Here is a 23839-nt window from a genome sequence, read left to right on the forward strand (position 1 = left end):
CAGCACCTGAGCATCCCTCACTGCTGCAGCTGCACCTCCTGTCACAGCACCCAAAGTTCTGAGTATCGTTCACCTGTACCTCCTGTCACAGCACCCGTGCATCCCTCACCTGCACCCTCCTGTCACAGCCCCCCAGCATCCCTGACTGCTACAGCTGCACCTCCTGTCACAGCACCTCAGCATCCCTCACCTGCTGCAGCTGCACCTCCTGTCACAGCACCTGAGCATCCCTCACTGCTGCAGCTGCACCTCCTGTCACAGCACCCGTGCATCCCTCACCTGCTGCAGCTGCACCTCCTGTCACACCACCTGAGCATCCCTGACTGCTGCAGCTGCATCTCCTGTCACAGCACCCGTGCATCCCTCACCTGCACCCTCCTGTCACAGCACCTGAACTCCTGAGCATCCTTCACTGCTGCAGCTGCACCTCCCCTCCCCAGAGGGGATCCTGTCACAGCACCCAAATTCCTGAGCATCCCTGACCTGCACCTCCTGCCACAGTACCTGAGCATCACCTGCTGCAGCTGCACCTCCTGTCACAGCCCCCAGCATCCCTGACCTGCACCTCCTGTCACAGCCCCCGTGCATCCCTGACTGCTGCAGCTGCACGTCCTGCCACAGCCCCCGTGCAGCCCTGACTGCACCTCCTGCCACAGCCCCAGCAGCCCTGGCCGCTGCAGCTCGCAGCCCTGCACGCACCCAGCCGCAGGCAGCCCCGCTGCCCCGGCAGGGCTGTCGGAAGGAAGGGGCCGGGCAGCAGCGGAGGCCGCGGCGCTGCCGCCTACCTGCAGCGGCCGGAGGGATCGTCCATGGCGGCGAGAGCGGCCCGGGGCCCGCCCGCAGCGCTCCCGGCCCGGCGCTGCCTCTTCCCCGCTGCCAGCCCAAAATGGAGGCACATGCGGGCTCCAGACCCCGAGCCCGCACTGAGCTTGTGCTGTGACCTAAGCCCGCACGCAGAACGCGGAAAGTTCGCCCTCGGACCCGCGGCACTGAGCATGTGCTGTGACCCTCCCTCCGCCTTCCTCCTCCTCCTCCTCCTCCTCCCTCCGGAACGGCAACGCCGCCGCGCCGGCCGGAACGAGCGGGGGTCCGCCGAAACTGCCGGGATCCCGAAATGAAATAAATACAGCCGGGATCCCGAAATGAAATAAATACAGCCGGGATCCCCAAATAAATACAGCCGGGATCCGCCGAAACTGCCGGGATCCCGAAATGAAATAAATACAGCCGGGATCCCGAAATAAATACAGCCGGGATCCCTAAACAAATACAGCCGGGATCCCCAAATAAATACAGCCGGGATCCCCAAATAAATACAGCCGGGATCCCGAAATGAAATAAATACAGCCGGGATCCCGAAATAAATACAGCCGGGATCCCCAAATAAATACAGCCGGGATCCGCCAAAACTGCCAGGATCCCGAAATAAATACAGCCGGGATCCGCGAATAAATACAGCCGGGATCAGCAAAAACAGCCCGGGATCCCTAAATAAATACAGCCGGGATCCGGGAATTAATACAGCCCGGGATCCCTAAATAAATACAGCCGGGATCCGGGAATTAATACAGACGGGATCTGGAAATACAGCCGGGATCCGTAAATAAATACAGCTGGGATCCGCAAAAACAGCTGGGATCCCTAAATAAATACAGCCGGGGATCCGTAAAAACAACCAGGGATCTGTAAATAAATACAGCTGGGGATCTGCTGATAAATACAGCCAGGGATCCACCGATAAATACAGAGGGAATTCACCAATAAATACAGCGGGGATCTGTAAATAAATACAGCCAGGGATCCGCTGAAAAATACAGAGGGAATCCACTGATAAATACAGTGGGGATCTGTAAATACAGCCAGGGATCTGCCAATAAATACAGCTGGGGATCCACTGATAAATACAGAGGGGATCCAATGATAAAGACAGAGGGGATCTGTAAATAAACATAGCTGGGGATCTGCTGGAAGAGCTGGGGATCCACTGAAAAATACAGAGGGGATCCAATGATAAACACAGAGGGGAACTACCAATAAATACAGAGGGAATCCATGAGGCACAGAGGGATGGAGGGATGAGGGAGGGATGGAGGGAGGGATGCAGGATGGAGGGAGGGATGCAGGATGGAGGGAGGGATGGAGGGATGGATGCAGGATGGAGGGAGGGATGCAGGATGGAGGGAGGGATGCAGGATGGAGGGAGGGATGCAGGATGGAGGGAGGGATGCAGGATGGAGGGAGGGATGCAGGATGGGGGGAGGGATGCAGGATGGGGGGAGGGATGCAGGATGGGGGGAGGGATACAGGATGGAGGGATGGATGCAGGATGGAGGGATGGATGCAGGATGGAGGGATGGATGCAGGATGGAGGGAGGGATGCAGGATGGAGGGATGGATGCAGGATGGAGGGATGGATGCAGGATGGAGGGATGGATGCAGGATGGGGGGAGGGATGCAGGATGGAGGGATGGATGCAGGATGGAGGGAGGGATGCAGGATGGAGGGATGGATGCAGGATGGAGGGATGGATGCAGGATGGGGGGAGGGATGCAGGATGGAGGGATGGATGCAGGATGGAGGGAGGGATGCAGGATGGGGGGAGGGATGCAGGATGGGGGGAGGGATGCAGGATTGAGGGAGGGATGCAGGATGGGGGGAGGGATGCAGGATGGAGGGCCCTGGGCTGGGGGATCCCTCACTGCCCCCAGCCCAGCTGTAATTGGACACATCCCTCTGTTTTCCAGCTCCTGAGATGCCTCCACTCACCATGAGGCAAAGAAGGATAAAAAATTCCCCAAATACTGAATTTTGAAAGATGGAGTAAGCAAAACCGATCAGGCCCAGAACAATCCTTCATTTTCCTGTACAGCAATCCGGTGAGGAGTGTTCATTGTAGCACAGGTGGATACACAATTTCCTTGTGAATCACAAGTTTCAAAACAACCTTTCCTTGAGCTCTGTGTCCTCCAACAACAAAAGGGTCCTGTCCTACACATCCCCCCCAATGTTTCTGCAGTCTGGGGTTTATTTTGCAAATACAAACACACAAAAATAGCTTCTTTGCAAACATATAAACCTGTTAAAATAGATCCCCACCCCGATGAGCTGCATCTGAGAGCGCTGCAGACGTTTCTGAGCATCTCATGGTGAGCCCAGAATGCCCCAGGCAGAAATGCCCTGGCACACACAGAGCCCAGCTCGGGGTTTGGGGCTCAGGTTCATCCCCAGCAGGGCTCTCTGCACCCTTCAGAACCTTTCCCACAAGCAGGAGTGTGCCTCACCCCCCCAGGGAACCCAAACAGCTCTTTGGGAAAGCTGATCGAGTGGGAGATGGAGCTGACAAAGCCCAGCCCTGAAATGTGCCCCAAACACTTTCACTTCCCACGGCAGAGGAAATGCAGCACAGAAATTCACAGCCACGAGCAAAACACAGCCCAAAAATCTCCAGCTGCCACCGTGGCATGTTTATTAAAATCCTTCCCTAGGATTTTTCTCTTATTCTAGCCGAGAAGCTTCAGGAACTAAACATAAACAATAACTACTGATGGTTGTAGAATGTAGTCTGGATTGTTTACCAACAGGTGCATCTTTGATTAATCTGTGCAAGTTGTTTCCACTTAATAACCAATCAAAAGTCCAGTGTCAGACTCTGAGAGTCACGAGCTTTTGTTATCATTCCTTTCCTTTCTATCCTTCACATGGATCCTTTCAATTCTTTTTAGTATAGTTTTAGTATAGCATTATAATCTAATATGATATTACATAATATCATAAAATAATATATAACAATTCATAATATAACAATATATTATGATAGGATATTACATACTATATGATATTGTATATTCTAATATAATTGTTATATAATTATGATATATTATATAATAATCAATATTATTATAATATAATATATAATAATATGTTGTATAGTATAATATATAATATAACAATAGATAATATATAATATGATATAATATAATATGATATAATATAATATAATATAATATAATATGATATAATATAATATAATATAATATAATATAATATAATATAATATAATATAATATAATATAATATAATATAATATAATATAATATAATATAATATAATATAATATAATATAATATAATATAATATGATATAATATAAACCTTCTGAACCATGGAGTCAAGTTTCTCATCTCTTCCCTCGTCCTGGGACCCTTGAACACAACCATACTCCAACCAACCTCCCTCTGGTTTCTCTCTCTGAACCTTCCCCAATACAAAAACCAGGCCTGAGTTAGGCAAAGAAACCTGGCTGCACCCAAATGAAGAAAAGCTGACTTTGCAGAGCTGGCTAATTTGAGTAATTAGCTGATCACTAAGTGCTCTGCTCTGTCCTTTCATTGATCCTTTCAGGCTCAGTCATCCTCTAAGAGCTGGAAGAATTAACAGCTACCTCTGCCCAGAAAGTGGGTTTAAAACTTTTTAAAATGCCATTTCCCAGGGGAAATCATCCCTTAGGCACCACTGCCAACCCTCCAACCCCAAAGTGAAGCACAGTGACCAACACAGGGGTCAGGGAGGGTGCTCAACATCAGAGAGGGGCACCAGGAAAATCTTATCAATTAAAACCTCATCCACGAAACCTCATCCACGAAACCTCACCCATGAAAACCTCACCATGAAAACCTCACCATGAAAAATCTCATCCATGAAAAACCTCATCCATGAAAAACCTCATCCATGAAAAACCTCATCCATGAAAAACCTCACCATGAAGAACCTCATCCATGAAAAACCTCACCATGAAGAACCTCATCCATGAAAAACTTATCAATTGAATCCTCACCATGGAAAACCTCACCATGAAAACCTCATCAATTAAAACCTCACCATGAAAACCTCATCCATGAAAACTTCACCACTGAAAACCTTATATCAATTAAAGCCTCCCCATGAAATCCTCACCACCCCTTGCCTCGTGGACAGCTCCCAAGGCGGCACCAGTGATGCTCCAGAAGCATTTCAGGGGATGGTGTTTGAATTTGGGGCATCCCCAGGGCTCAGCACCAGGAGACTGCCAGAGAAGGGGAAATGCCTGAGGGAGGAGTTGCAGCAGCCCAGCCACCAAGACAGATTGGGACACCCCAGAATGAGGCAAGGAAGCCTCAAAAACGGTGATTTCATAACAAATACCCACTCAGGGAGCCCCTCCTACCTGCAGGCAGTCAGTGGCTGGCAATGCCCTGAAGCACAAAGATCCAGATCTGCCTCACAAACAGCAAATCCAGCAGAGAACAATTCAAACATTTATTATTTATGTTAACCCCCACTTCCAACGAGACTTTTCTCCAGGGTATTTCTGGAAATCAAGGTGCACAGCTGATTGTGTTCAAAGAATCCTCAAGGCTGGCACTTGTGGGGCATTTTCTGTGCTAGAAAATCCCATACATGCAGAAAGTGTCATGTTTGGACCCAGAAAATAACAAAGCCACAGCCTGGACTGAGCTTTCCAAGCAGAGCTGGCCAAGGCTGGCTGAAGAAACCTTTCCAGGCAGACTGAAGAGCATGGACACACCTTCCTCAAAAATGAACTGATCCCAAAAAATTCTTTCTGTACCTCCCATTTGTTCTGGGCCAGCGAGGCATAAACCAGGAATTCCTGATTAGGGAACCCTGGACAGTTATTGACACATGAAAGCAGGAATTTCCACACTTAAAATCTTTCAATTTGATTTCTTACAAGTGTCTAAATTTCAACTTTGCTGACTAGAATATGCAAATTATTTTTAGAGGTATTTTCAAGGGTGTACATTCAGCCAACGAGACAGACAAGAATTCCTGCTGAAGTCTGCAAGTTTTAAAAAACTTCCATATTTCCAAGAAGCTGTTTAGAAGCAGCACATTCTTCACCCAGAGATGCACCTGGATATCAGGACTCACTGCAGAATTTTATTTTCTGGTTTTATTTCTCTCCTGTATAAACACAACTCAGAAAGATGCAGCTTCTCCCTTGCATCCCTTCCTGCCAGCTGGATTTTAACCTTTCTTCCCCTGAGTAATTTTCAGAGAATTAAGGTTGGAAAAGTCCTCCAGGATCATCAGTCCCAACCCTTGAGTGAGCAGCAGCTCAGGTCGGTGGTGGAGTGGAGTTTAAAAGCCATTTTCACTTACCTGGTCTCTGGATTATAGCCCAGGATGTAGAAAAATGAATCCACTCGTGCCTTGAACTCTCTAGCAGCAAATATGTCAGAGAAATGGGAGATGTTGCACTTCCCCCTGGAAGGAAGGAAGGAGAAAATGGCATCAGAATTCTAGCTTGAGTAACAGCTACTTTAATTAAGTGCCACTGCAATTTGGGGGGAAGCCACGGGCATCCCTGCTCTCATAAATGTCCAGAACATCATAAATACAATGTTTTAACAAAAATCCTTTAACAGAAGTGGAAGGAGATGCAGTCACAGTGGCTCAGATGCTGCTCTGCAAACACTCAATAATTCCCCTCCTGAGCAGCCCAAAAACAAACAGCAGCTCCAGATGCAATCCTGACAGCCTGTAATGTGCAAAGCTCTTACAGCCACATCCTCCAAAATTCCCCAGCCCACGCTGCTGAGGCAAAGAGCAGCAGCAAGGTCTGAGAGGCTCCCACACACCCCGAGTGCTCCCAACACTGATTTCCCCCCAACACTGATTTATTTCCCCCCAACACTGATTTCTCCCTGCAGGCTGACACTGCTGCCCAAGTTCAGTCACTTGGAGACACAAAATGAGCAGGGGGTTTGTTTGGGTATTTCACATTTTACAAGTGCTCTAAGGAAAGAGGTTTAGCTTCCTTTCAATCATTCAGCTGGCAGCTAATAAGCATTTTCCAGCTAAGCTGCACTGCCTCTGTGGATGGCAGCAGCACCTCCTGCTCCCAGCACTCCAGACCAGAAGCTCTGCATTTCACAAGATTTACCAGAGAGGTAAAAAGCACATCATGTTTATTGCACACCTCCACAGAGATCTACAACTACCCTCTAGTTAAATTTTTCCACTGGTTAGAGCAGAATATTGCTAGTTACAATCACTGCTTTTTATTCCCCAGTTTGTCATCAATCCAGTGTGTGTCCAGAGCCATTTGTTTGCACAGGGCAGAGAAATAATCTGGTATTATAATAAATTAGAATCTCATGTTAACCTTTCATGCATCACCACTCTCTGTGCCTCCCCCATGTTCTCTGCAAGAACACCATGTGCAATTATCCTTCTGCTCATCCTGTGCACTCCCAGGTTATTTTTCAAGTTTGCTTGGCACACATGGATATTCCATTTTTATCTTTCCGTTCCTATCTTTTCTTTAAAGGGAAAAACAACTGAGAGGATGTGGCAGGGGAGCCAGAACAGTCCCAGGGAAGCTGCAGCCACAGAGCTGAGTTTCTCTGAGCTTGAGCTGATTTCCAGCCTGGCTCCTGAGGTAAAACTGGAAGGGGACTCAGCAGAGGCACTGTGGAATGCCCCCAGCACACCCCTGGAATGCTCTGAGTTTGTAAGAAAGGTTTAATGTGTAAATCAAAGACTTTCCCCCACCAGAACAGAAGCCAGTTTGTCCTGAAGTAAGTGGCTTCAGCAAAGTGGCTGTGAACAGAACAAGGTCTCCAGATGGCTGTGGTGAAACACCATCTGAGCACCATTACCGGGCAGATTATTCAATTTGCATCTTGACAACACCCATGCATGTTTGGCATGCTGAAAATCAGCTGACAAACAACTCCTTGCTGCTGGGACCTGCAAACATCAGAAGTGAGTCCCTCAGCCTGCCTGGCTGGCAGCTCAGGCACCTGGAGGTGGCAGGGCACAGTGCAGGGCACACAGCTGGCACTCCCTGCGGGGCAGGCAGATCTAACTCAGCTCTGGCTGAGCTCTGAGCACTCACAGCAAGCCCTTAGTGCAGGTCACCCAGGGAGCCAGTGCTGCAGCAGTGCCATGGCAGCAGTGCCATGGCAGCAGGGCTCTGAGGGAAGGGCAGTGCTGCTGCAGCAGCCATGCAGGGATGGCAAACTGCACTGCTGGGCACCACGGCCCGCCTGGCATGCACAGGAGCCTGCAGCTCCCTGCTGGAGCAGGGCACAGGCCACTGCAGGGGACACAGCTGGGCTGGGGCAGTGACACAGGAACCTCTGTCCCCCAGAGCCCCTGCCACCTCTGTCCCCCCTGGCTGTCCCCCCATGCCAAGACACCTCTGTCCCCAGGCCCAGGCTGTCCCCAGGCCCAGGGTGTCCCCCAGGGTGTCCCCAGCCCCAGGTTGTCCCCAGGCTGTCCCCAGATGTCCCAGGCTGTCCCCCAGCCTCAGGCCATCACTAGGCTGTCCCCAGCCCATCCCCAGGTGTCCCAGGCTGTCCCCAGGCTGTCCCCAGGCTGTTCCCAGCTGTCCCAGACTGTCCCCAGCCCATCCCCAGGTGTCCCCAGCTGTCCCCCAGCTGTCCCAGGTGTCCCAGACTGTCCCAGGTGTCCCAGGCTGTCCCCAGGTGTCCCCAGCCCGTCCCCAGGTGTCCCTGGTGTCCCCAGGTGTCCCCAGGCTGTCCCCCAGCTGTCCCAGGTGTCCCAGGCTGTCCCCAGCCCATCCCCAGGTGTCCCAGCCCATCCCTAGGTGTCCCAGGCTGTCCCCAGCCCATCCCCAGGTGTCCCAGCCCATCCCTAGGTGTCCCAGGCTGTCCCCCAGCTGTCCCAGGTGTCCCAGCCCATCCCCAGGTGTCCCCAGCTGTCCCAGACTGTCCCCAGGTGTACCCAGGTGTCCCAGGCTGTCCCCAGGTTGTCCCCAGGCTATCCCAGGTGTCCCCAGCTGTCCCCAGCCCATCTCCAGCTGTCCCAGGTGTCCCTGGTGTCTCCAGCTGTCCCAGGTGTCCCAGGCTGTCCCCCAGCTGTCCCAGCTGTCCCCAGCCCGTCCCCAGCTGTCCCAGATGTCCCAGGTGTCCCCAGCCCATCCCCAGGTGCCCCAGCCCATCCCCAGCTGTCCCAGCCCGTCCCCAGGTGTCCCAGGTGTCCCTGGTGTCCCCAGCCCGTCCCCAGGTGTCCCAGGTGTCCCCACCTGAGGGCAGCAGCGTGGTAGGTGTCCACGTAGTCGGAGATGAAGAGCTCGCGGTTCTTGATCACGGGGTCGGTGATCACCAGCTCCCGGCCCGAGTCTGCAGAGACAAAGCCCAGAGAGCCCTGCCACAGCAGCTGGGCCACCACTGCCACCACTGCCACCACTGCCACCCGCAGCGGGGCACAGCTGCTCCCCAGGTGCCCCTGAGGTGACACACACTGCTCGTGGGCTCAGCCAGGCTGGGCTGTGGGAATTCACGGGGAGAACATCCCTCCCATCCTCATCATCAATTCTCCCAGGGCTCCTGAAGGGAAAAACCTTCTAAGGGCACTGGGTGACCTCTGGAGCCACTCCCAGGGGAAGGAGCCGAGGAAATGGGGCTGCTGGGGTTCCAGGATAAGGGATGGGCTCCTGGGAATATCTAATGGCAAATCTCCAACAAAACCCTGGCAGTGGTGACTGCACACAGCTCTGGCTTTGAGGTAAATATTGACACTCATGTTCAAACACAGAAAATTCTGAGTGTTAACAAAAGAACTGGAAGACAACTTTTTCCATGGCTTCTTTCTAACACAAGAATATTTCTCCACACACAGGAGACTGCATTAAAAAGCAGCCATGCTATCAAAAATACTTTGTGACACTGTGCCTGTAATCTCACTGTTAGAAGCTTCAAATAAATTAGTAACAGCAATGTTGGATTTGTGGAGCTTTTGCTAAAAGCACACCCGGAATGTCCTTTAAAAGGGGAACGTGTGCTCAACTTTGTTCTGCCAGGCACCAGAAAGTTGCTGCATTCCAGATTTCAATCACCAACTTTTATCATCACGGTTCACCTTGGAGTATCTGCAGAATTTTTAACAGTTGCCTCAAGGAAATTTCCTGGTAAGAACAGAAGCAAATGTTATGTCTTCCCTGGAGGCAGGAGATAAATGACACTGGGATATGTACTGAAGTTTCTGCTGCTTCTATGAAACACAAGATCACACTTGTTTTTGCAAAGAGAAAAGGGGAAACTCAGCTCCGAGTGCTTCAGTCCCATCCCTCATTGCAATATTAATCACAGTGAATATTCACACGTGCAAGGGAGCAGACTGTGAGAGACAGCTCTCATGGCACTGGGGCAGAGCCACAGAAACCAGAGAAAACAATTTCTGCAGATAATTTGGTGCTCAGCTCATTATCAGCACAGTGTCCAGGCCTGCCAAGGATCTGGGGTTATTTTGCTTTTCTCTCCTCGCTCAAGGAGATGATGATGATGATAATAATAATAATAATAATAATAATAATAATAATAATAATGTTTTTATCACTCCACCGTTACTAACATTGTTTCTGCTGCTGTTATTAACCATTATTACTGACACAGCCCAGCACACCTGGAACGCCCCTGATTGCAGGAGCAGGGCACACCAGGGACACCAGGCAGGCACAGAAAGCACCAGGCCTTTGCTGCCTCCGTGCCCTGGTCCCACACCCCTGTGCAGAAGTGTCCTGTAAAGCTGGGACTGGGGCAGGCTGGCTCTGTTAGAGCTGGGACTGGGGCTCTGTCAAAGCTGGGACTGGCCAGGCTGGTTCTGTTAAACCAAGATCAGGCCAGGCTGGCCCTGTTAAGGCTGGCACTGGCCAGGCTGGCCCCGTTAAGCCAGGATGAGGCCAGTCTGGTTCTGTTAAGCCAGAATCAGGCCAGGCTGGTTCTGTTAAGCCAGGAGCAGGGCAGGCTGGCCCCGTTAAGCCTGGATCAGACCAGACTGGCCCTGTTAAGCCAAGATCAGACCAGGCTGGCCCTGTTAAGCCTGGATCAGACCAGACTGGCCCTGTTAAGCCAAGATCAGACCAGGCTGGCCCTGTTAAGCCTGGATCAGGCCAGGCTGGTTCTGTTAAGCCTGGATCAGGCCAGGCTGGTTCTGTTAAGCCAAGAGCAGGCCAGGCTGGCCTTGTTAAGCCAGGATCAGACCAGGCTGGCCCCGTTAGGCCAGGATCAGGCCAGGCTGGTTCTGTTAAGCCTGGATCAGGGCAGGCTGGCCCCGTTAAGCCAGGATCAGGCCAGGCTGGTTCTGTTAAGCCTGGATCAGGCCAGGCTGGCCCCATTAAGCCAGGATCAGGCCAGGCTGGTTCTGTTAAGCCTGGATCAGGCCAGGCTGGCCCCGTTAAGCCAGGCCAGGCCAGACTGGCCCCGTTAAGCCAGGCCAGGCCAGCTGGGCCACGGCCACTCACCGTTCTCGTTGTGCCTGTCCTGCACCAGGTGCTGGTACACCGAGTCGGGCACCTCGGACTGGCGGTAGTACCACTTGACATTCATCAGCAGATGGTCCCTCTTGCTCTGAAAAACAACCCCGGGTGTCACTGGCAGGGAAATCGGCCAAAGCCCACAGCCCTCGCTGGGAAACCCTCAATCCAGACCCAGAGGGGGGAATTTCTCCAGCCTGTGCTGGTTTCCAGCCCAGACAAAGGCAGGGAGATCCTCCTGCACCATTGTGTCTCTCTGCTCTGACCAGCAAACCCCAATCTACTCACTGGTGTTAATTAACCCAGGGAAAGAGGAGGGGGCAGAAAAGGATTGCAATTTTTGGCCTCGTGCAGTCTGCTGATTTCCCCAAATAAGAAGTATTTATGGCCAAACATGCAAAAAGGAATACACACAGTAACACCATTCATTCTCAGCAGTGGAAACCAAGAGATAATAGATTTTTTTCCCCCCAAGGACAGATGGATCCAGACATAATCATAGATGTTCTTTATTACACAAAAGAATAGGATACTGCACTTCAATCACAATAATTACAGGCTCTGACTGCTCATCAACCTCACAGCAAAATTTACACAAAACTGTCTTCCCCAAATGCTCTTTTTTATCGAGGCTCCAGCCACCAATTTGCTCCTTCTTAGAAGGAAACTGAAGCATAAACACCACTTAAATGAAGAGAACTTTTGGATGGAGTCTGATCTCCAAGCCCTGCTCTGCAATTCTGCTGCTCCAAAGCACAGAGGCAACAAAGGGACAGGAACATCGCTCTGGCACGAGCCAAGAGCAGCAGGTTTTGCTCTGGGCTGCACTCCCCAGAGCCCGTTCTGGGTTCACAGCAGCTCCCTGGGCTCCAGTGCAGCTCTCCTGCTGAACCAACGGCACCAAAGCTGCACTGGAGCTGCATTTGCCGAGCGCAGCCCCTGCAATACCGGCACGGCACTGCCAGTGGCAGCATTGTGCCAGGAAAGCTGGGCCGAGCCTCCCAGCGTCCCCAGAGCCCCCGAGCATCCCTGTCCCCAGAGCCACATCCCCATCCTGCCCCAAAGCCACCTCTGAGCATCCCCATCCCTGTCCCCAAAGCCACCTCCAACATCCCCATCCTTGTTCCCAGAGCCCCCGAGCATCCCTGTCCCCAAAGCCTCTGAGCATCCCCATCCTGTCCCCAGAGCTACATCCCCATCCTGCCCCAAAGGCACCTCTGAGCATCCCCATCCTGTCCCCAAAGCCACATCCCCATCCCTGTCCCCAAAGCCACCTCCAACATCCCCATCCTTGTTCCCAGAGCCCCCGAGCATCCCTGTCCCCAAAGCCTCTGAGCATCCCCATCCTGTCCCCAGAGCCACATCCCATCCCATCCCCAAAACCACCTCCATGTCCCCATCCTGTCCCCAAAACCACCTCCACACCCCCATCCTGTCCCCAAAGCCACCTCCACATCTCCATCCCTGTCCCCAAAGCCTCTGAGTGTCCCCATCCCGTCCCCAAAACCACCTCCATGTCCCCATCCTGTCCCCAAAGCCACCTCCACACCCCCATTCTGTCCCCAAAGCCACCCCCATCCTGTCCCCAGAGCCCCTGAGCATCCCCATCCTGCCCCAAAGCCACCTCCACACCCCCATCCCATCTCCAAAGCCACCCCCACATCTCCATCCCTGTCCCCAAAGCCTCTGAGTGTCCCCATCCTGTCCCCAAAGCCACCTCCACACCCCCATCCTGTCCCCAGAGCCCCTGAGCATCCCCATCCTGTCCCCAGAGCCACATCCCATCCTGCCCCAAAGCCACCTCCACACCCCCATCCCGTCTCCAAAGCCACCCCCACATCTCCATCCCTGTCCCCAAAGCCTCTGAGTGTCCCCATCGTGTCCCCAGGGCCCTGAGCAGCCCGGGCTGAGGCTCCTTTTCCACCCCCCTGTGCCATCAGAGCCTGGAACTGCAGGAAAGCAAAGGGACGGAGAGCGAGGGGTGGCTCTGGCTGCTGCTCAGAAAGGGGGCTCAGGCTGGCCTGCTCTGCTGGAACAATGCTCTGTGCAGCACAGCCTTGATGGGCAGTCCCTCTGAATTGTGGAGCCAAAAAAGCCCGAGTAAATAATCTGTTACCCTCCGCTAAGAGTTCATAAATTCTCTCAGTGCAGCTCGCGGCACTGATGGGAAACATCCACCCAGCATTTCCCTGCAAACTCTCTTTGTGCTCCTCAGCTGAGAGCACAAAACCCCTCTCTGCTGTTACACACCCGGGAGGATGCTCGGAGAGCTTCCCTGGCACCAGTCCCACTCACACACACGAGGACAGCTCACACCAACGCTGCTTTCTGGGCCTCTGGAGCCTTTCAAAGAGCAGAACTCACTGCACAGGAGGCACAGCCTGGGGGTGGTTTGGGACAGCAAATGACACCAGGGCAGGGGAGCACTGGAAAGGTGCACTGTGCCCTGCCACGGCTTCCCCACAACCCCAAAATCATCCCCCAGGAAAGGGCAGAGCCCAGAAAAGAGGGAGCTGCTGCAGGGACCGTGAGGGATGGATGGCTGTGTGTCCTTCCACACACCCTGCTGGGAGGGGACAGCTTTGCAGGGGGAACTGGGGGGCCCAAATTCATCCCTGACATCCACAGGAGGGGGGGCACTGCCAGGGTCCCACCACGCCGGGCCCCAGGCTGAGGGGACACGGGGATGCCACCACCCCCTGCCCTGTCACTGCTGTCACAGCACAGGGACAAGGCCAGGGGCAGCACTCACACTCATGTGGCACTGGAGGGAAGAAATCCGTGGTTCAAAGTGAGGTTTTCCCCCTGCTGCCATAAGGGAGCACCTCAGTCTGCCCCCAGAGCCCCTCTGGGTCCTTCAGGCAAGGCAAAAAGAAGATTTTGCTGCTTGCCACCCCTGGTGGGAGCCCAGCTGAACCAGCTGTGTGCACCAACACCTGAACAGCAGGGATTGCACAAGGGCAATATTCAGGAGCATTCACAGAGAGCACCAAGTGGTTACAGGTGTTCACCACTCAGAAATGGCACTGCCACCACTGCTGGCACCGACAGGGCACACTGCAAAGCAGAGCAGATTACAGGGCTCCCTAACACCCAGAAATGCCTTTTCTTTCACCCAGAAAACAGCAATAATCTGCCTTTTAAAGCCATGGAGAAAACAAGAGTTATAAGGAGATAAAACCAAACACCAGCAGCCCACCCGTGCTGCCTTTGCTCCCAGCTCTGAACTCCCAGCACCCAAACCCTGAGAGGCATCTGAAGTGATTCAGAAACGAGGAGATAAACGGGGCCAAGGTGAAGCTCAGAACAATTCTCAGACTCTGACAGTGCTGCTGACAGTGCCCCTTTGGAGCATGGAATGGCTCCACACACAGGCAAAGCAGCAGCAAAAATATCCTTTACAATGGGATGTGCAAGGAACCCTTCACAGCAAAGTCTGTGCACTTGGGGTCGGGTTGGATGGGTTCTGGGTTTCTTTGGGGGTGTTTTTTGGGGGGAGATGAGCTGATCTCCTCCCTAAATACCTTTTTTTACCACCACTGGCCATTTTTGTCCAATTCATTTAAAAGCTGCACCCTGACAACCCCTTTTCTGTGCCCACTCTCCAGCAAAGATGATTTTGTGGGGTTTAACCTGAAGCTTCAATCTTGCTAAAAATACAAAACGTCTGTCAGAGTCTCCCTTTTCACATTTCCATCCCTCATGGCACAGGAATTCCTAGACATGCTATTTTGTCAGCCAACTTCCTAAATACGTTGTCATTTATAAAGCAGGCTGCACTCAGAGGTGTCAAGGCACCAACTTTTGTGGCAGACTATTTATTTTCAAACCATGTGCACACAAAAGAAGGGTCCCCTACCTCCTAAAAGTGTGACTTTTTTTTTTTTCCCTTTTTTACACCTTTACATCTGAAAAGCTGCAGACACATGCCAAATCCAGGCTTGCAGAAACTGCAGCCATGGCAAGAGCTTTAAATTTCAAGTGTCTTTCTGTCAGCTCAAAATTATTCCCTGTGCTGCAAAACCACATTCTCCCCTTTAATGAAAATATTGTCTTTTGCTGCAGCGCTCACAAAGTGCTCATTTGGGGGTTTTATTCTCGCTGACATTTTGGGTTTTGTTCCTTTTAAACAGCATGAATCAGTTTTGGACATTGAACAAGAATTAGATGGGATCTGTAAATGGATTAAAGCCTCTCAGTTCACAAGCATCTGGTCCACTTCTATTTAAAATGAGCCTTGAAGGGGGGAAAAAAATAGTGCTGGAAGTTCTCTTTGGAAAGCAGGAATGCCCTGATTTCCACAGCGTTTGTGACAGCTCCAAGGTGCCTGCTTTCCCTGGGACGCCCCAGAGCAGATTTGCAGTCCAGGCTCTCTGGCAGGGGGTGAGAACCCAAGTGTGCAAGCAGCAGAGATGTCCTGCAGCCCCTCCCAGAGGGATTTCATCGCTGCACTCACTCCTGCCCTGCTCAGATCCACGTTCAAGCACAGCCAGCTTGGGGAAACACGTGCCAAAGGCTGGAGGTGACAGATGGGCACTAGCAGCAATTCCAGAGACACAGACAGGGACAGGAACAGAACATCCTCCCTTCCCAAGCTGCTGCCACCACGGAGCCTCACCCTGCTCAGAACCGCTCCTACCCTCAGTCACTTCTGACATCTACTAACAGCCAAGGGAGACAAAAGGAAAAATACATAAAGACCACTCAGATTCACTGTGGGAAAGGAAAAAAAAGCAGAGGGGGGACACAAATGAGCCTATCTGGGAATCAGGAGCTAAAGAGACACAGCAAGGATTATTTCTCCTCCCTCTCCACAGCAGCACGTGCAATTTCACAATCTCAGGGTATCTTTTTGTAGGCTGTTTGCTAATTAATTAAGAAAACTGATCAGCTGTTTGTAAGCCAAGCAAACCCAGCCTGGAAATGCAGAGGTTATTACTACAAATGAATGTTATTTTTGCAGCTTGATTATTTAATTCAGACGCCTGCATAGCAACACATAATTACTCCTTGCAAACAGAGCAGCATTGTCAGCGTTCAGCAAGGAACACAAATGTGAAATGAAAGCACTGATGTGGCCACATGCAGATTAATCCTGGAGCAGGGCAGGGCTGTCCCCTTACCCCGAGCCCGGGCAGAGCCTGCAGCCCTGAGCCCGCTCCTGTTATCTAATGATGCTCCAGCTACACGGATTTTCTAACAGGAACAAGCCTGGCTGGCTTATCTGGGCAGGGGAGGCAGGCACAGAGGCTGTGATTTGTGTGATTTGGGCTGATTGAGCGCAGTAATGGGAGGCAGGAAATGAGAAGCCCTGGGAAAGCCACGGATAATCGATCAGAGGATTCACTCAAGTGTGAGCTGAGCTGGGAATGAGCTGCTGGGGCAGCAAATATTGCTGTTTCCAGGGTAAAGGCCCATTCCTGTGATCTGTGCAGGCCACAGCATAACTTATTGACAAAACAATATCGGATTTTTTCACAACTGACATTTTCTGACTGTTTACAGCAAGAATTCTTCACGTGTCCTTTTTATTCACAAATAAAACTTTTGGAATTCAGCGAGTGGCCTCAGCATGGAAATGAATTCAGCCTGGTGTGGGAGGAATTCTGAGATGTAGAACACTCCTCACTCTCACCCTGCCCTGAATTCCAGGCTCTCACAGGTGCCCAGAGCACCTGCAGGGACATGGGATGCACACTCAGGGACACTGCTCAGAGGAGTTTTTGTTCTGTACCCACAGAACGTGGAGCAGTGAACATCACAAATGGTCATTTGTGGTCTTGTTCCTCAGAGGGAGGCACCAGAGCCCCAGGAACACACTGACCCACCCCAGGACCAACCAGCAGCCTGCCCACCCCTTTAAGAACTGCATAAACCCACCTTCCAGCAGGGCACATCATCGGCAGGCTTTCTGTGCATGTGAGGCAGCCCCGGAGCCCCCAGGGCTGCAGCTCTGCAGAGCTGCAGTCAGCGCCCAGGAGATGCCATCTGCTGTCTCCCAGCGTGGGTGTTTGGCACTGGAGCTGCCAGACTTGCTGAAAAACACAGCTCAGCAGAGCCCTGAGCTGCAGCACAGCTCTGGGCACGGCGGGCTCTGCTGGGACACACTCGGGATGAGAGCTGTGGCAGCTCTGCAGCGGGACAGAGCCACCAGGACGTGCAGGAAAAGGCACTGAACTGAGCCTGGGGATGCAGCAGCCACCAGGAGCCAGCACTCAGCTCCTTGTGCCCCAAGAAGTTCAGCAAACCCAGCAGCTTTTAAAAAGCTGACTGATGTGGAACAAGTGTCAGCCCTTTGTTTTATTTAGTGTCACTCCTGTCTCACCTTGAGCACAGCCTCATCCAGGGTTTTAGAGGGGAAAAAGAACATGATTCATTTCAGGTAATGATGGTGAGAGATGTTTGTATTTAAAATAAACTCTGCAGTTTATTCCATCAGCTTTACCAGAAACAAAGCTGCTCGCTGTGCTGAGAAGCAGCAAGTCACCTGCTTTCATTTGAGTGAAATACACTTAGGTACAAAATACCCCTAAAATTTCACTGTGATCCTAAACGACAAAAGATAATTTCATCTTGTTGAAAAAAAAAAAAAAGCAGTTATGCTTAAAAATTGACTGGCTTAAAATAAAACTATGATAAGATCTTCCATGAAGGTTATGGGTCATTGCTTGCCACCTCATTCAATCCCTTTGTGGTCTCTCTGCTCGTTTCCTTTTTTCCCATCCAGGTTTCCTGGGTTTATTTCCCCCCACAGCTCCGGGTTCAGGGGAATTCCAGGTGCTGGTGCAGGTGAAGGTGCTGGCAGCACCCAGAGCTGCTGCCCCTCCATCAGGGCCTCTCGGGTGTCACACTGCTCCAGCAGGGCAGGGAAATCCCATTCCACAGCAAACCCACAAATACTCATTTCATACAAACTCAGAAACCCCAGGTGAGGCCGTGGAGGTGCCACAGCTCTGCTGTTTCTGCAGCAATACCCCAGAACCAGGCACAGCCCAGAGTCATTAACGGGCTGTAATTAACACCACAGACAGAAAATAATAAGCAGTTTCTGACCACAGCCCCCTGCTTTCTGCCTCTCCCAGCCCCACAAAACTCTGCTCACAGATTTTGCCTCTCCGCAGGAGCAGATCTGACCCAGCAGTGCCAGGGACCCTTCTGAGCATCCCCTGCCCAGCCCAGCACCAGCAGCCACCAGCCCCTAATGGGATCACAAATGCATTCCACTGATCACTGAATGGATGCTCCAGTAATTAAATCCCATTAAGGTGTTTTTAGCGTTATGCCAAAGAAGTGCAGCGCTGAAATGAAGATACCATTCGGGCCCCGCCTGACATTTGCCATTAAATGTCATTTATAGCACATAGCTCAGATCTAATTGCAGAGCAGCACCGCCACAGTATTTATCACTTCTATTAAAACAAGCAGCACTCAGCAGTGGGGCTATTCAAAGCCATCATACACAGTTTAAATAGATTTCTCACCTTTTAAATATCAAGAGGCCACATTTTCTTTACCATCTCACTGAGGGGTTTACCTTGGAACAAAGACACACCAAGAGCTGGAGGATAAAACAAGCAGGAGACAGTTTGCTCTGCAAACCCAGCCCTGAGTTTGAACAGCCACTGCCTGCTAAAATATCACCTCATGGGCAGGGAATTTTATAACAGGAAAAATTAAAGCACCTTTCCCAACAGGCTGGGGTTGGAAATCACAAAAAGGAAAGGAAAGAAAAGGCACTGATCAGCCAGAGCCTGTGACTTGGCTGTTCCACCACAAAAGCTGTTCCTGGGAGGAAACAGAGTGTGTGTGGAAATTAATGCCTGAAAGTGAATGTTTCCTTGTGCAGCTGCCCAGAGGATGTCATGCACTCCGTCAATGGTCACTCACTGAAATGTTTCCCTCAGGAACTGCCCAACCTGTGCCACTGACCAGCCTGGGACCAGAGCAAAATCAGCTTTTCACAGGGAATTCACCCAGGAGGCTGGCAAACACAGCCTCACCAAAAACTGCCCTAATTAACGGCAACACCCAGGGCAGCTCGTCAAGGAAACAAAGCAGCAATCTCCAAAATGTCAATCTGCAGGAGGCACGGCTGTACCTCACCACACAGGGAATTTCTAACCGGTGCTGCCTGCCCTGCTATCAATAGCTAAATCAGCAACACCGGGCTTTAGTTTTTCTTTGTATTTGTATGTAAATCAGGACTAAATAAACATAGCCCAAACCAGCTCCACAGGCTGCAATCTAATCTGAACAGAAAGATTGGAAAGATGCTCTCCATTCATCTGGAAATAGCCAGATATTGAAAACACTAAAATCAGAAATAACTACACTGAGAATAAACGGGATGCATTTACCTGCTGGAAGAGAAAAAACCTCAAAGGAAAAGTTGGGAGAGAAATACAAAGAAAAAAATAACTTTTCTTGGCTGCTGGAAGTGTGAACATACAGACAACTGGGACGGTCACAAGGAAAGCAGTTCTGAAATAGAGAAATGTGGTTTTTAAAGCTCCAGCACATCCCATGGCCACCACGTGCACTCTGCTCTGAGCTGCAGTGAGCACAGCCAGCCAAGCTAATGCACAATTCCAAAGTTAATCGTTTGTCTTGGGCCACATAATCACCACGGCATTACAACTCCAACAAATGAAGCCACTAATAACTCCTATTAAAGAAGTCAAGGTGTTAATTCACTCCCAGGTCCAGCAGCAGAAAGCTGAGACCAAGCAGCAGAAAGCACCCAGGCCTCGTGCAGAACTCCAATTAATTTCCTCTATTACTGGAGGCACTGGGTGGAACCCATCAGTGCCAGCCTCGAAGGCTCTGACTGCAGATTCCTCCTGAGGATGATGATGATGATGAGGGCTGATGCCTCTGCCCTGCCCTGGGCACAGGGATTCACCCCAAGGGAATCACAGCCAGTTCTTTCCAGACCCACTGGAAGCAGGAGGAGTCTCTGTGCTACCAGAAATGCAGAAACTGGCAGGGAACCTTACAAAACAGAAAAATGACCAGAAGTCATTCAGGGAATTTGTACAAAACTTGGTTTGATGGTTTAGAGAGAGCTCATGATTTACATCAGCTTCCTTTCACCAAAGGCCATCTTCTCAGAAAGGTTTTAGCACTTCCATGAACTTGGTTCTGCAAACTCCTGAGCAGGAGCTGCCTTTGGGAAAAGGGAAGGGTTTGAGACCATGGACTCAAACGAGGAGCTCTGCCTCTCTGTGACACACAAGTCAAGGGGAGAAGCCTGGTGGATCAATTCTGAACCCATATTTCAGCTGCCTGTGCAGTTGTCTGGCTGTGCCACCTCCCTGGGAACCTGACCTGAAAAGCCCTGGAGCTCCTGAGTGCTCAGTACCTTGGAAAAGTGAAATAAAATATTCATGCACTGGCACAAGCAACGCTGACAAATCCAAAGCCATTTCCCAGCACTTGAACTGGTGTAAACTGCAGCACTCGTCCTACAAGTGCTTCCCAAGGAGCACAAGATAAATTAATCTGGAATGGAAGGCAGTATTAGCTCCAATTTCAATATTTACTGTGCCTGCTGCAAACGCAGCCATGCTCCAGATGTGCTCCCAGCTGTTTGTTTTCCTGGCCCACTGTCTTCAGTAACAAACAGCCCCTCGGTTTAATCACCTCCAGATCAGAGACTTATGATGATATTTCACCACAGTTAATGGAATTTTGCACTTCAGAGCGTGAGGTTTCCAGCTGAAAGGCCCAAACCAGCTCAAAACTCGCAGAGTTTGTGTTCTGAGGGGCAGCAAAGCCACACCTGAAATCAGCAGCATTTTCAGGTATTTCCTCACCAATCTGCCCCAGCTGAGGGAGAGGAGCTCTAAATCCCAGTCCAGGCTGGATGAAGAGCCCAGCACAGGCAGAGGGAATTCCTGGCTCTGGGAAGGTCCTGGATTATCAATGGGAAGCACCAGAACACCCCAGAACAGGAAAAAGGGCAGCAAATGGCAGCTCCCCTCTGGGAAAACACCCTTCCCACCCTCCTCAGGCACAGCACTGCACCCAGCACCCAGGAGCAGCTCCCTGCAGCTGCCCAGGCTCATTCCCCATCCTGCAGCTGCTGCCTGCAGGGTCTGGGGTCACGCATATCAAAGCACCCAATTGCCTTTTCTTTTCTTGCCTTCTTTTTTATTTTATTTTTTTTTAAAGCACGAGGAATATGAAAGCACACGCTGAAGCTGGTCCTTGTTAGCAGAGCCATTTTCATCTCTTTAAACTCAAAGAGAGCAATTCCCTTGAAAACTGTCACAGCATTTTCCCAATCCATAAAGAGGAAGTTCAACAGCCTCAGGTCACTAATCACAACGAGGGGAGATACTGAGCATAAATTATGTCCTTCTATTCCTCAGCACTGAAACATGCACATTCTTTTATCTCACTTATTTGATTCTCTCTACAAACTGAACGTTTTAGACGTGTTTGTAGTCTGGAAAGGATGTGCTACAAATAAAAGGGAAGCACTTTGTTGTTTACACAGCATTCCTTCCATGGGATATATTAATATCACATCCAGGTGGGTGGACAAGAATTGCTTCACACAACCACACAACCTGGGGGTTTTCCCAAAGGAAAAACTTTATTTGAAGTTTAAGAGTTGCTCAGCACGAGTTTGTTGGTCTTAATAATTCTGCATCACTTTTAACCTCAAAATGTGCCCACAAACAACTGAAGGCAATATGATTTAAAAAGCCCCAGAAGTTCTGCTTAGAAAGCAGAGCAGGATGCTTACGCACTACTAATTTAATTAAAGAGTTATTTTCCTTTCAAATACCCTCTAATGGCCCAAAACGAACTGAGGCTGCTTTAAAAATCAATCACTTTAATCAAAATTACAAGTCCAAATTCTCCATGGATTCGCGTTCAGTGATTGCAGTGTCAAAAATGCAGCTCCATCACATCCCTGGCTGCCAGGGCCAGGCAGGGACCTGTCCCCAGAGGTGACACCAGGGGACAAAACCCAACCTGAAGCTCTGCCAAGCACAGGTGGAGCCGACTTGAAGCGTTTTCCTAAGTGGCTCCATCAGTCCCTGCTGAGTAAAAGGGAGATTCTGCATTTCCTGCCACTCAGGCACAGGACAGGTGTTGAAAAAAAAGGAGATTTTGCCTTTATTGACACTGAGGCACAGAACAAGTACTCAAAAAAGGGAGATTTTGCATTTCCTGCCCCCAGACACACAACAGGTACTGAAAAAAAGGGATATTCTGCCTTTCCTGCCACTGAGGCATAGAACAGGCACTCAGAAATGGGATATTCTGCCTTTCCTGCCCCTCAGGCACAGAACAGGTGTTCCAAAATGGGATATTCTGCCTTTCCTGCCCTCGAGCGCAGAACAGGTATTGAAAAAAGGGAGATTTTGCCTTTATGGACACTGAGGCACAGAACAGGCACTCAAAAAAGGGAGATTCTGCCTTTCCTGCCACTGAGTCACAGAACAGGCACTCAGAAATGGGATATTCTGCCTTTCCTGCCCCTCAGGCACAGAACAGGTGTTCAAAACTGGGATATTCTGCCTTTATTGACACTGAGGCACAGAACAGGTACTCAAAAAAGGGATATTCTGCCTTTCCTGCCCCCAGGCACAGAACAGGTACTCAAAAAAGGGAGATTCTGCATTTCCTGCCCCTCAGGCACAGAACAGGTGTTCAAAACTGGGATATTCTGCCTTTATTGACACTGAGGCATAGAACAGGCACTCAGAAATGGGATATTCTGCCTTTCCTGCCCCTCAGGCACAGAACAGGCACTCAAAAAAGGGCTATTCTGCCTTTCCTGCCCCCAGGCACAGAGCAGCACCCGCACTCACCCCCAGCCCGTGCAGACCCTTCCCAGCAATGTCCTCTCCATCTCTCCCCAGCAGTCCATCCCTGCTCAGGCCAAGCCCTGCTGGTCCCTGGGAGCCCCTGCCCTGCTCAGGCCGTCCCAAACTTCCTTCCTCAGCATTGAAAGCATCACCTCCACGCTGAGGAGGAACCCCAAGCACATCCCCAGGGCTGGGAACTCAGTGGCCACTGTGACATTTCACGTTCCTCAAGGAAACCCTTGGAAAGCAGGAAAACAAATCCCTTTAATGAATCACCCTCAGCAGCTCACCAAGCATAACAATGTGTCTTTGGAGGCTGAGCAGAGACACGAGAAATCTGACAGTGCTCAAGTACCCCCAAATGACCAGAGAGAAAATTTCGACTTCAATAATCCTAAAGGTCAGAAGCATTATTAAACATGACAGATGCTCTCACTATTCAACACCAGAGGACACGGCTACATTTATTCTAACTCCATTTTCTCCTGCTACATAAAACCCAGCTAATGTACAATTTGATACTTTTTTTCCCCCCCTAAAAGCTAGAGATAACATTTTTTTTCTCGGTATTTTCCAGCTGGCACACAATGATTTATTTAGCACTCAATTATCTCAGCACAGGTGTAGGAAACAGCTTTACCTCGGGTAAGGGGGAGGAAACAAGGCAGGAGAAAGGTAAAATAGAAAGCTGAAGGTGGTGAACACCACACTGCCATGACAAAAGGCTTAATGAA

General features: G+C 50.6%; 1 protein-coding gene across 7 annotated transcripts in view; it reads right to left on the bottom strand.

Annotated features, from left to right (window-relative positions):
- The window catches only part of RERE (arginine-glutamic acid dipeptide repeats), a 168626-nt gene that overhangs the window by 71962 nt on the left and 72825 nt on the right, over positions 1-23839 (bottom strand). For 6 of the 7 annotated variants that reach the window (XM_064397459.1, XM_064397458.1, XM_064397463.1 and 3 more), the window contains 3 exons: positions 11269-11374; positions 9052-9148; positions 6159-6263 (listed from right to left, as the gene is read on the bottom strand). In XM_064397459.1, coding sequence (XP_064253529.1) covers positions 6159-6263; positions 9052-9148; positions 11269-11374 — 308 coding nt within the window. Of the gene's footprint in view, positions 1-785; positions 977-6158; positions 6264-9051; positions 9149-11268; positions 11375-23839 lie in introns of those variants that run through there. The other variant, XM_064397465.1, reaches the window with a different exon arrangement.

This window comes from Passer domesticus, chromosome 22 (assembly GCF_036417665.1).
Source record: "Passer domesticus isolate bPasDom1 chromosome 22, bPasDom1.hap1, whole genome shotgun sequence".
Lineage (NCBI taxonomy): Eukaryota > Metazoa > Chordata > Aves > Passeriformes > Passeridae > Passer > Passer domesticus.